Source organism: Cryptotermes secundus, unplaced genomic scaffold, assembly GCF_002891405.2.
Source record: "Cryptotermes secundus unplaced genomic scaffold, Csec_1.0 scaffold1260, whole genome shotgun sequence".
NCBI classification, from domain to species: domain Eukaryota; kingdom Metazoa; phylum Arthropoda; class Insecta; order Blattodea; family Kalotermitidae; genus Cryptotermes; species Cryptotermes secundus.
The window spans coordinates 5,897-18,451 of NW_019737409.1; the positions used below are offsets into that span (position 1 = coordinate 5,897).

A 12,555-nucleotide genomic window follows, 5' to 3' on the forward strand; every position below is an offset into this window, starting at 1 on the left:
GCTGCTATATGTTGGTTACAATTTATCCACTTGACTCTATTCATTTCTATTGTCTTATGTGAGTTAATTCAATGGTACCACATGTATTAAATGAAATTTTCCATTTGTTAGTGCAGGGCTCATGACAATACTATTATTAAAAAATATGGCTGGATGGTCTGTTAGTTTCCTTACAAAATCAAGCCTAAGCTTATGCAGTACACTACAGTAAGTGTATTACTTCCTATCATCATTTGCAAGTGTAATGACATTGAACGGATAATTATTAAAATACACCATGTGAAATTTACAATATGAGAATTTAAGATTGCTGTTTTGCACAACTCACATCAATATGCATTCCATAAATTAATTTCAAGAATATAACAAAACTAGTACTTGCCAACACTGCATTGTGCGAAAAAAAAAAATCAGAGAAATTTTTGTTCTCTGTTCTTAATTCCAGCATATTTCAGGCAAGATGCCTACTGGCTTTCATGACTGTTGTTAACCTGTCTTCATTCTAGCTATAATTTCTTCATCCTATGCTGGAACTGGTTAGCCACTGTTTTGGAGAACACTTCATCATTCCACACTGCCATGCGATCCAAAATTATAAATACAGGGAAACCACCATTTAATGATTCCTTGATTTAGAAGGCTGGGTAGGCTCCAAAGCCAGTCTGGTCTATACAGAGAAAATTTTTTGACCCTACTGGGACTTGAACTCTGACTCCCATTCACAGCTCCTTTATCATTCGTTGTAATTATATGAAATGAAGAACAGCAGTTAAACTTCTCATTGGTAACACTTTATAATTCACTTGAGATGTTACAATAATGGCTTACTAACTGGATTACAAAATTAATATCTCACTGCAAAGAGTATTTGTAGCTAAATTTATATTTTTTGTCCTTATTAATTCTTACTTGATCAAACCTATAAACCTGCGATTATCTCACATTAATATTATGTCATATTCACACATCTACATTATGTAATTTACAGATATCTCCATATTCAACTTTATCAACTATTCTGCCCTTCAAAGGACCTGAGGATATTTCAATGGTCACACAGAATATCTTCTCATCCACTTCCCTAAGTAAGGCAGTGCAACCAAGATATGCGACGTTTACAACACGCACAGGTCGCCCTATTGCTGGTATCACTGTTTCAAGATGGTCTTGGTCTAGTTTTAGTTTGTGTCCACTATCTAACATGGATACAGTAGCTACATACTTATCTGGCACTCCAGTCACAACACCTTTCTTTCTGTAGTATTTGACACCCAGAGACTTTGCTATCACTTTCACAACAATTCCTTCCACAAACCAATAATCCTTTCTGTTTATATGTTCTCTCTTCAACGTTCGTTGTTTACTTTCCATACAGTACGGACAATTCTTCGTAAGATGGGGCACCGACTATACAATTAATTAATTTGCAACATCGTGGGCCTCCTATACATTCTTATATAAATGAAATATCGAACTTCCAATTGGTCCATGGAAACGTATGAAAAGTGAAATATCAACGACTGATTCGATGTTGTATAACATCAATTAAGTTTTATCTTGTCTTACACAATAACTTTCAGTTTTTATATAATCTGACTTATTGTATTTTTACGCAAAGTATTTTAAATGATCAATAACATTGTATCCAATCTAATGTACTGCAGTTCAATGGTATATGTTTGTTAATATGCGTTTGCCTGATGATGGCCGTTAGCGATTGAAACATGCAGCGAAACTATAGCTGGACGATAACCTTGATTTTTTCTATTTGTTTTGTTGTGACGGTCAATGATAGAGTCGTTTCCTGCTGAAGAACACTCTCCTCTCTCGTAGTCATTCTTCAATGCATTACTTGCCATCAGCGCTTTATTTTTAACGTCTTCATCCCTTTTTGTTTCTAACTTCAAATTTACAACAACTTTATGCTCCTCACTTGGTCGCACAAACTCCGCGAATACATGAGTGTCATTCCTGGAACATTCTTTTCCTTTCTCAATTTGCTTTTCAATAAATGCCATCATCTTTCCTTGATCATCTCTGTCCATCTTCTCCTTGCTGACGAGAGCTTCTTGCATTGCAGTGGTTTCTGGGTCACGGTCTACATATTGTACATACCATCCTTTTTTCAGTCTCATCCACCAAGTACTTTCCTTCTCCTCCAAGCCATTGATTGATTCATTGATTTATTTCGTCACTGTAGATCATTTTACATGATATATGACAAGTCAAGTTAATTCTGAATATTAACAATTTGATATATAGGCAGATTAAAATTACAATAGTTACAATTTTTTACTGCTGATTACAATTTAGAATTAGTTAGATATTCTTATTTGTGGAGAATTTGATGGAATGAACATTGGTAGGGGAAACAAACTCTGCCAATTTTTCCCACTGCGTACAATTCATAAATAAATGATTACGCTCGGATATATAGTCCTGGTACACACGATTAGCATGAACACGTTTTGTACCAAACTGACGTTTTAGTAGTTCCAGATAACCGCTTTCAAATTCTTTGCTGAAATTATTAATGTATTTGTCTGCATTATCAGCAAACAGAAGAAGTTGCTGCTAATCAGATTTGACATCATATGGCATATGAAACCAGTCTCGTAACGGCATTGCTTCTGGCATATTTGACAATACCAGCGAAGTTTCTGGAGGCCTTTCGCCTTTACTTTGTTGGCAATATATTTGGGGGTACCCACTTCAAGTTTCCCCATTATGTTTAATATGTTTCAGATTCTTTATTATACTATAAAACGACGCCAGAAACCCGGAATAGTTCAGCTGTTCCTAGGATGTGGTTACACAAGGAAATGTCTTCAGCTGCAGAAAGCAAAACACTATAATCAGGGATTAGTTATGTGCACTCATGAAAAGAAATGAGATAATGTACGATTTCAGATTCAAACAAAGGTGATTATGAAGAGTTCTGTCTTCTGGGACGGACGTTTCGGAGGAACATGAAGCAGGTAGCAAATCTGCATGCTACCTGTTTCACTCCAATGTCATTCTTGGCTAATTCTTCGATCCTGGCATGTTTCTCCAAAATGTCGGTTTACTTTCAGCGGACTACACCGTATTAAATCGCATATACGTCACAACCACATCTGTTTGATTAAAAAATAAAACTTCTCGTTTATTTTCATGAGTGCATAAAAATACTCCCGAAAATTATTTTTATGAAACGAAACTGCCGATGTTGGTACTATAAGGTGATCTGTGTTTTTACACTGACAGAAAAAGTTGGATATGCCATTTTCAGTCAAAGTACACGACAATACCGTATTATGAACTGTGATAATAGTGTCGGTGAAGGAAGAATAAGAAGAGAGTATATATATATATATCAGTGAAAAGATTTCTGTTATAGTGTTCTAATAGATGGAGGCAGTTGATGGAATAATAGGAGGAGGTGATTTTAAGGACGTCCATCGACGCTAATGAAAGTTCATAGTATTATACACAATGGTTTTAGGTTTATTGCCTTATTTTACACAAGTGAAGTAAGGCAGTAGACTCTGTGAAGGTATTATGCTCAGCGAAATATAGTTATCTTCACAGGTTTCAGTTAAGAATTCCATTTGTTGATATAACATTCGGTGTAGGTTAAGGGCGGCCAACAGACGGTGTAACTTCAGGAACGAAGGTATATCTAATTTAACAATGATCGAAACATAAGTTAATACAGCGTCATTAGTAATCTGGTTATTTCTTTAAACTTTTGGGAAATTTTGAGCACGAAGTATATACGAACATTCGTTTGTTATAGTCAATATGTAAGATGTATATTGTGTTGCTCACCAAATATAGGTGTAGGTACAATGGATCAGTTAGTCTCAGTGTTACCAGGAGAAAAAGCAGAACCTCAGCAGCAGCCAGGAGAGCTAGCAAAGACTTCTGCTAGCAATGCACACCAACAAAGTGTACCAGTATCTGATACACAGTCCCCTGCAGCCAGCAGCCCACAAGGTATTTAGTATACTTATTAGTCCTTATATTAATAATGAGATAATGTGTATGATGCTTAAGGTTTACTATTATAAGAGGATGACTATTCAGTTATCTCTCTTTTAATTGCATAATGTTTTGACCATATGGTCTAGCAGAGTGGTAATAATTTTGCCCCATTCTCAGGAGGTACTTGTTTTGAATTATGTCTGTGACATGGGCTATCCTAACTGAGATCTGTTGTGGTTTCCTTCATTCCCTACTGGGTTGGTAATGTGATTAGATCAAGACCACTTCCTTCCAAATCTTTTGCCATCCATCCTTCATCTGTCATTCTACCATTTGATACACTATACTCCAACTGTTGGCAGTGCCATAAAATAATCCATAAAAAAGTTTTGACATTAGTTGCACTATTTACCAAAGAACACATTTAGTAACACTAACAAAGTTTTAAATCTTTTTTCATTTTCTTCTTACTTTCATGGGTTAGGCATGTACTGCTTTCAGAATTCTGTGTCGAGCATTATTTGTCTTCTTACTCTTCATCTTGTAGTTTTTATAATTTTTTACTTTTTTTAAGCATTGTTTTGTGTTTCTTCAACAAATGTGAATGTGCTGATAAATTAGAGTGAGTTGGTTTAGTTTAGCTTAGTTTAATCTTTTTTGGTTTACACTGTAATGAGTATTGGTTCTGATAACCATGAATAAAATGTGAATTGTGTGAAATATTTGGCAGTAGATGACATGTAAAAAAAAGGTAAAAAAGGTAAAGCTATCCCTGTAACATGCCGTGAAGGCCAGTAGGGTTGTGAGACATTGAGGCTCCCACATTTGCTAGACAATCAGCTCAGTAATGGTGGTGAGGTTGTCAGCCTTACACAGTTGTTGCCCTTTACCCCGCCAGGAAGATTCCTGGTATGCATTTCTGTTAGAGGCTGAGTCAACCCCAGGGCCATAGTGTGGCTGGAAGAATTAGGTATACTGAAGAAATCAACTTCATTTGGACTTGAACCTATGACTTTCCAGCTTGTAGCATAGTGCCTCAACCAACTACGCTACCTCATGCCCCCTCACATCATGTAAGAGCATGGTAATTGTGCTCAAGGATATGCTCACTTCTGTATGTGGTAGTTAATCCATACATGATGTTAGAATCACACTGGTCACATAGGGTTGATGCCACATTTGCTTGACTTTAGTGCATGCTCAGTTATAGTGCACACTCGTTTTAAAAGGTGAAATTGATGCTATTAGTATACAAAGTGTGGCAGAGGAACCTGACAATTTTCAAAAGTATATAAAAAGTATATATTTCTTATTAATTTTTAATTTATTGTTACAAAATGAATGACCATTGAATGCCATTTTATTGCATAATTTTCAGTGAAATAGGGCCCACAACCCCAAAGTTTGCCACTCCACACCAAATAGTCATGTGTGCAATGTGAATAGGCCATTGATGGAGCTGTTGTGGATTTTCCGCTGCCAAATAGGGAAAATTCTGTTCGTTGACACAGCCAGATTAGTGGAAGTGTGCTGTATCTAATCATAAGGATAATGACTTCGTTGGACAAAATGCAATTAAATGCTCGACTACTGTGATACAGTTTGCCATGTCATGATCACCTAACTCTTGCACCACCACCATTTTATACAAATGAAAATTCAGAACCCTGTGTAAAATTTTCATGCTATGATCAGATATTAGCATAGGTCGTTTATCCAAGGAATCCGTCCGGGTCCGAGGCTTTGTGTTCATTTTCGTAACATAATGATTTTTGTGGTGTGGAGTTGTTAGCCCCAAGCTGGAGGGCCACCCCTTGTCGGCTGTCTGAGACTGCTTATTCAATATATTCGCAGCTTCCCTCCAAAACTGGAGGGTGTCTCCTCCATCCGCAACCTAAGGACGCACCATGCCATGGTGACAGGGACCCACCTAAGCCATGGTTCGATGAAGGATGCTCAAAATTATTAGATCAAAGAAAGCAGGCCAAATTGCAATGGTTGCAGGATCCAAGTGAGTTAAATGGGGATAATCTGAACAATATAAGACGTGAAACCAGCAGGAATTTCAGGAACAAAAAGAGGGAATACCTGAAAGACAAAATTGATGAGCTTGCAATGAACAGTAAGAACAAGAACATTAGAGACATGTATAGAGGAATAAATGACTAAAAGGGGTTACCAACCTAGAAGTAACTTAGTGAAGGATGAGAATGATGATCTGCTTGCAGATTCCAACACCATTTTGAATAGGTGGAGCAACTACTTCTCTCAGTTATTGAATGTACATAGGGTCAGTGCTGTTAGGCAGACAGAAATCTATACAGCTGAGTCGTTAATACCTGATCCTAGCCCTTTTGAGGTTGAAAGAGCTATTGCAAATTTGAAACAGTATATATTGCCAGGTAGTGATCAAATTCTGGCAGAACTTATTCAAGCAGGAGGCGAAATATTATATTCTAAGATCCACAATCTGATTACTTCTATTTGGCATAAGAAAAAATTGTCTGATCAGTGGAAAGTCTATTATTGTACCAGTTCACAACAAGGGTGATAAAACTGACTGTAGTAATTATCGGGGGATATCACTGCTATCAACTTCATATAAAATTTTGTCCAATATTCTTCTTTCAAGGTTAAGTCCACATATATGTAGATGAAATTATTGGTGATCATCAGTGTGGTTTTCAACGTAACAGATCAACTACAGATCAGATCTTTTGCATTCGTCAGGTATTGGAGGAAAAATGGGAGTAAGGTGAGACAGTACATCATAGACTTCAAGAAAGCCTATGATTCTGTTAGGAGGGAAGTATTGTACAATATTCTGATAGAGTTTGGAATACCCATGAAACTAGATAGGTCAATTAAAATGTGTTTAAACGAAACATACAGTACAGTCCGTATAGGTAAACATTTGTCTGATAAATTTCCCATCCAGAATGGTCTAAATCAAGGAGATGCTTTATCACCACTCCTGTTCAACTTTGCTTTAGAACAAGGGTCTCCAAACTATGGCCCGTGGGCCACATCCGGCCCGCGAAAGAATTGTGCAAAAATGTGCCAATTGAACTAATAGTCCAATGAGTACTGGTAAAAAAAATACTTCATAGATTTCAAATTCATTAATTAAGATTGTGTTTAAAATATATTTATATTCCATATTATGTTAATATTAATATTATTCACAACCACTTCTATCAGATACCGAGTGGCTTTGGAAATTATCATTTTTTGCTGATCTGGTGAACCATATGAACAATTTGAATTTAAAGTTGCAGGGTAAAAATAACTTAGTCTGTGATTCATTTGCACTTATCAAGGCATTCAGAGCAAAGTTGCTGCTTTAGAATATGCCATTAGGAAGGTCCAGGAAAACCAAGTGGGACTGAAATTAAACGGGACAAATCAGCAACTGGCCTATGCCGATGATGTGAATCTACTGGGTGATAATGTAGATACCATAAAGAAAAACACACAGACTTTAATTGACACAAGTAAAGAGGTTCGTTTAGAGCAGGAATCTCCAAACTTTTCGAACCGCGGGCCACATTAGGTAATTCAGCACTTTCAATGGGCCGGATAAAATGAGAAATTAATAACTCTAGGTATATGAGTTTTATTGAAAGCACAGAATTTCATAAACTACTCGTAAATACAAAGTACGGGAGAATAAATTATCGTATGTTAATGACAACAGACAGTAGCAGCAAATGCTCATATTTTCATAGCAAATTATAATAAAACAATTAATGTGAATGATGGAACTCTTTCTGCATTCTTAAAATCTGACTAAATTGAGGTTCAAATTTTGAAACTCTTATCACAAGTAGCGACTTTAAATGGTCATCAGATAAATTTGCCCTGTATTTCGACTTGATGTACTTCATTTGGGAAAAAGTTTGTTCACGCAGATATGTCGTCCCAAAAATGGAGATAAATTTACAAGCAAATTTCTTTAAATTTGGAAATTGCTCAGAATTCAGAAATTTATAAAATTTGATCAAATTTCTTTCCTTGTATTTGTCTTTAATACGATAATTTTCCTGAAGTTCAATAATTTCCATTTGAATTTGACTTGGGACATCTGCAGCATCACAGTCAAACGGATTTTGAAACAATGTAATTTCCTGAGCACTGGAATCAAAATCAATAAATTTTTTCCAAAGCCACTTGTTATCTGATAAAAGTGGTTCTTGATGGTTTTTCTCAGTAAGAAATATATCAATTTCATTCCTGAGCTGAAAGAAGCACAAAAGAACCTTTCCACAGCTAAGCCATCGAACTGCAGTATAATATGTCAGGTCAATAAGCTCAGAATCACATTTACCTGTACTCATTGGAAAATTAGTCCAATTGGCGCATTTCTGCACAATTCTTTCGCGGGCCGGATAAAATCAGATCGCGGGCCGCATGTGGCCCGCAGGTGGTAGTTTGGAGACCCTTGGTCTAGAGTAAACGCATAGAAAACTAAGTACACGTATATGTTACTGTCTCGTAACCAAAATGAAGGGCAAAGTCATGACATAAAGATAGGAACCTGATGTTTTGAAAATGTTACACAGTTCAGATATTTGGGAACAACAATAACTGATCAAAACCTGATTCAGGAGGAAATTAAGAGGTGATTGAACTTGGGTAATGCTTGCTACCATTCAGTCCAGAACCTTTTGTCTTCTCATCTGTTGTCCAGAAACAGAAGAATTAGAATATACAAAACTATAATTTTGCCTGTGGTTCTGTATTGGTGTGAAACTTGGTCTCTGACATTAAGGGAGCCACATAGTCTGAGGGTGTTTGAGAACAGGTCATTGAGGAGAATATTTGGACCGAAGAGAGATGAAGTGACATGAGGTTGGAGAAAACTGCATAATGAGGAGCTTCATTACTTGTACTCTTCTCCAAGTATAATTAGAATGATCAAGTCAAGGAGGATGAGGTGGTCATGTAGCATGAATGGGGGAGACGAGGAATGCATATAGGATATTGGTGGGAAAGCCAGAAGGAGATCACAGGGAAGACCAAGGCATAGGTGGGTGGACACTATTAGAATGGATCTTACAGAGATAGGATGGGATGGTATGGATTGGATAGATCTGGCTAAGGAATGGGACAAATGGATGGCTCTTGTGAACACGGTAATGAACCTTCGGGTTCCAGAAAATGCTGGGAAATTCTTGAGTAGCTGCAGAATTGGCGGCTCCTCCAGAAGGACTCAGCTCCATGAGTAAGTATGTAAGTGATCTGATATTCCTAGAGCAACAGGCTGTCTCCTGGCTGAACACCCCTTATGAATGATTGCTTCACAACCTAATGTTTTGTGGTGATTGCACTGCCTGGAGGTTTCTTTTTTAATGTGGAAGAATTCATTCTGAAGTTTTCTGCCCATAACTGTATGGTATTATAGTAAAGAACTTTTCTGTGACAAGCAACATAAAAATGCTTGCAATTTTTTTGTATGTTAAGTCACCATTTAAGAAAATCGTTTCAACAATGTATGCATGATGATGTGCACTTCATGCTGCATGACTACTGCAGTGGCATCAGTTAAGCTAGCAGATGACATGGTTCCCGCCATCTCATCTTCAGGGGTAAAGGTAAAGTTGTCCCTGTGATTAACTAATTAAGCACTGTGCCATGAAGACATTTAGGGGTTTGGATGTATACACACACATTTTCTTGACCTGGGCCCTAATTGGAGGTGAGTGTTCAGCTTCACAAGCTGGCCGCTTTACCCACGGGGAAATAGCCCCCGGTACACGTATAGGAGGCTGGGTGGGCTCCAAAATCAGTCTGTACAACATGGAGAAGTGAAAATTCTTGCCCCCACCGAGACTTGAACTCTGGCCTCTTGGTCATCCAGCCTGTAGCCAGTTGCTATACCAACTGCACTATCCCAGCTCTTCATCCTCAGGGGTTGCCAACATAATGCATTTTGAAAATCGTCAGGTTCCCTTGCTGCACCCTGTACATCACTCCCAAAACACTTGCTGTTTGAGTATAATGAACAATTATGCAACTGGCTATGGGCTGGATGACCAAGGGGTCAGAGTTCAAGTCCCAGTAGGATCAAGAATTATCTGTTCTCCATGTCATTCAGACCGACTCTGGGGCCAACCCAGCCTCCTATACCAGTGTTCCGCAACCTTTTTCTACTCCCGGCACACCATGAAGTATCCATGACTCAACACGGTACACCAAAATGTTATTCCCCTCAAAAACGCATGATATCAGACAATATAAATACGTAATGTGATCAACTTAACTATAATATTATTATATTGTTATTTTATTATCATTAAACAGAAATCAACTCGTGCATTTATTAACAATTAATGAACTTTAATTCACTGTAGAGTGCAGAAAATACACTTCTATTACTATTAAAATAAATACAGTAATTCTACTCATACCTTCAATGTGATACTTGTGCCTGCTTAGCTGCACGCAGGTGACTGATCCGTGGTGGAATCATTGACAACGCAAGTCTCATTTCTTCATCAATGGATTTGAGCTGCTCCCACTTTGATGTCTTAATTTCAGTTAACGTTGAGAAGCCAAGTTCACACAAATATGTAGTTGAAAATGGCAATAACACATTAACTGCCATCTCAGAGATAGCCGGGTATCCACTCCTTATTTCCAACCAAAACGTATCCAAAGGCACTTCGAGAAGTTTTATTTTCAATGTTCTGTCTGCTTTTAAATCTGCGAGTTCCTCTTGTATATTATTCAGAAGATGTTCTGAATTCACAACAAATGGATCACGAACCCAGTCGAAATCTTGTACACTCTCTCCAAAATACTTATTCAATTTCTGCTGCAGCATTTCTAAATGTTCTTTAATTGTGTCCACTACCACTGTATTGCTGTCAGCAAGTGGCCATACAGTCGAGGATATCTCAAACGACCCATCTGTAATTCTCTAACTAGCAACCAAAATTTTCGAACTACTTCAGAGCACAGCTGTGATAGAACTGAAACAATTGTAAAACGCGGGATCTCTACTCTTCAAATGCAAGAAGTGACGCTATACTGACTTATTTTTGAAATATTTATAATTTTAAATTAAGTCCAACAATTGGTGGGTGCATCATTACAGGAAGTAAGTCATAAAGTTGAAGAAGCTCTTAACTTCTAACAAACAAGGGCAAATACTGAAACAGCGTTATAAAAGGCAGGGAAACCCATGCCAATCCCTGCAGTTTTAGGGAAAAGCACGTACACAGAACATGCAGCAAGCATATCAAAGAAGCTGCATAGATGCGAGAAAAATAAAAATAAATCAATAATGAAAACTATGATATAACAACAACTGTGAGTAAATAATTTACATTTAATTTCTTAGAATACAGCATTAATGTGCATAAAAAATCACAGCATGTAATAAAGAATAAACAAGCATCATCTTATTTAATCACTGCAGTGGCTGAGAATAAAATACAAGCATATGAAACACGGTAACTGGGATAAAATAAAACGAATAAAATTTGACAGTTAATTTCTTACAATAGGTAAAAGTTCGCGTCACACCTTTCACCTTGTGACGGCACACCGGTTGCGGAACACTGTTCTATACAATGGGTACTCGGGGCCCCTTTCACCAGGGGTAAAGTGACTGAGGCATGAAGCCGACCACTCTCCTCCAACTAGTGCCAAGGTAAAAAAAATGCGGATCTATACATCCACTCCCCCATATACCTTCCTGGTGTAGTGCTTAATTAGTTAAGCACAGGGACAACTTTTATAATAAACAACTATAAAGATATTTGAAGGAGAAAGCTCTAGATCACATTAAGTGGAGGAACTGTTTTGGAAGAGACTGTGGACCTGTCGTCTGAAAGATTACTGATGAAAAAAATGAAAGATATGATACATTTTAGAAAACCTCTCATCACTGTTCTTTTTTAATGTGTCAGAATGAAATGTGTGTAAACAATATTCATTTGATTTTGATGGGATATTTCTGAAGACATGAAATGTTCATTCTGTTCACAACAAATTTGGTGACATGTTTTATAACAGTGTGGTCCAACCTTTAGTTACCCAAGGGCCAATCAAATTTTTGTATAGGAAAGTGAGGGCCAGAGACATTAAAGAAAGAAAACGAATTACATATAACTCACTAGTTTAATATATCACTTTATTTTACAGTCGAGAAATCAATGTGATGATTGCCACTGCTTTTCTGATACAAGTTTATCAATGTCCACTGTAAGTTCAGTAAGGCAAAGTCTCAGGCTTGATTCCAGTGAAGCACTTTCCCACACATACGTACTGCCAAACAGCGATAACATTTGCAGAGAGAATTTAAGCAGTTTGGGAAAACTGTCTTTAGAAATCAGTTTCCAGAAAGTTTCAGGGACATCACACTTTTTAGTCTGGTAGAATGGGTCTGCCTGAAGATCACAAATTTCCATTTGAAGGTCGCAGGGCACCTCACTCACTTCAGTCTCAATGGGGTTATTCAACAGTGCAAGTTTTGGTTTTAGGGAGTCAAAATCCTGGAATCTGTCCTGGAACTCTTTCTTGATATCAGTTATTATTTCATGAAACATACTAAATTTTGTGTCATTTTCTTCTTCTTCTTTC

At 37.3% G+C, this 12,555-nt stretch overlaps 1 protein-coding gene and 1 pseudogene across 1 annotated transcript in view; one reads left to right on the forward strand and one right to left on the reverse strand.

The window, feature by feature from the left end:
- Positions 1–960: 960 nt before the first annotated feature.
- Positions 961–2,736, reverse strand: LOC111870410 (annotated as a pseudogene).
- Positions 2,737–3,811: 1,075 nt separating this feature from the next.
- Positions 3,812–12,555, forward strand: part of LOC111870418 (high mobility group protein 20A) — a gene marked incomplete at its 5' end in the record, with an annotated part of 20,832 nt that continues 12,088 nt past the window's right edge. Inside the window, 1 exon segment of the mRNA XM_033753836.1 lies at positions 3,812–3,978. Within this exon segment, the coding sequence (XP_033609727.1) occupies positions 3,831–3,978 (148 nt within the window).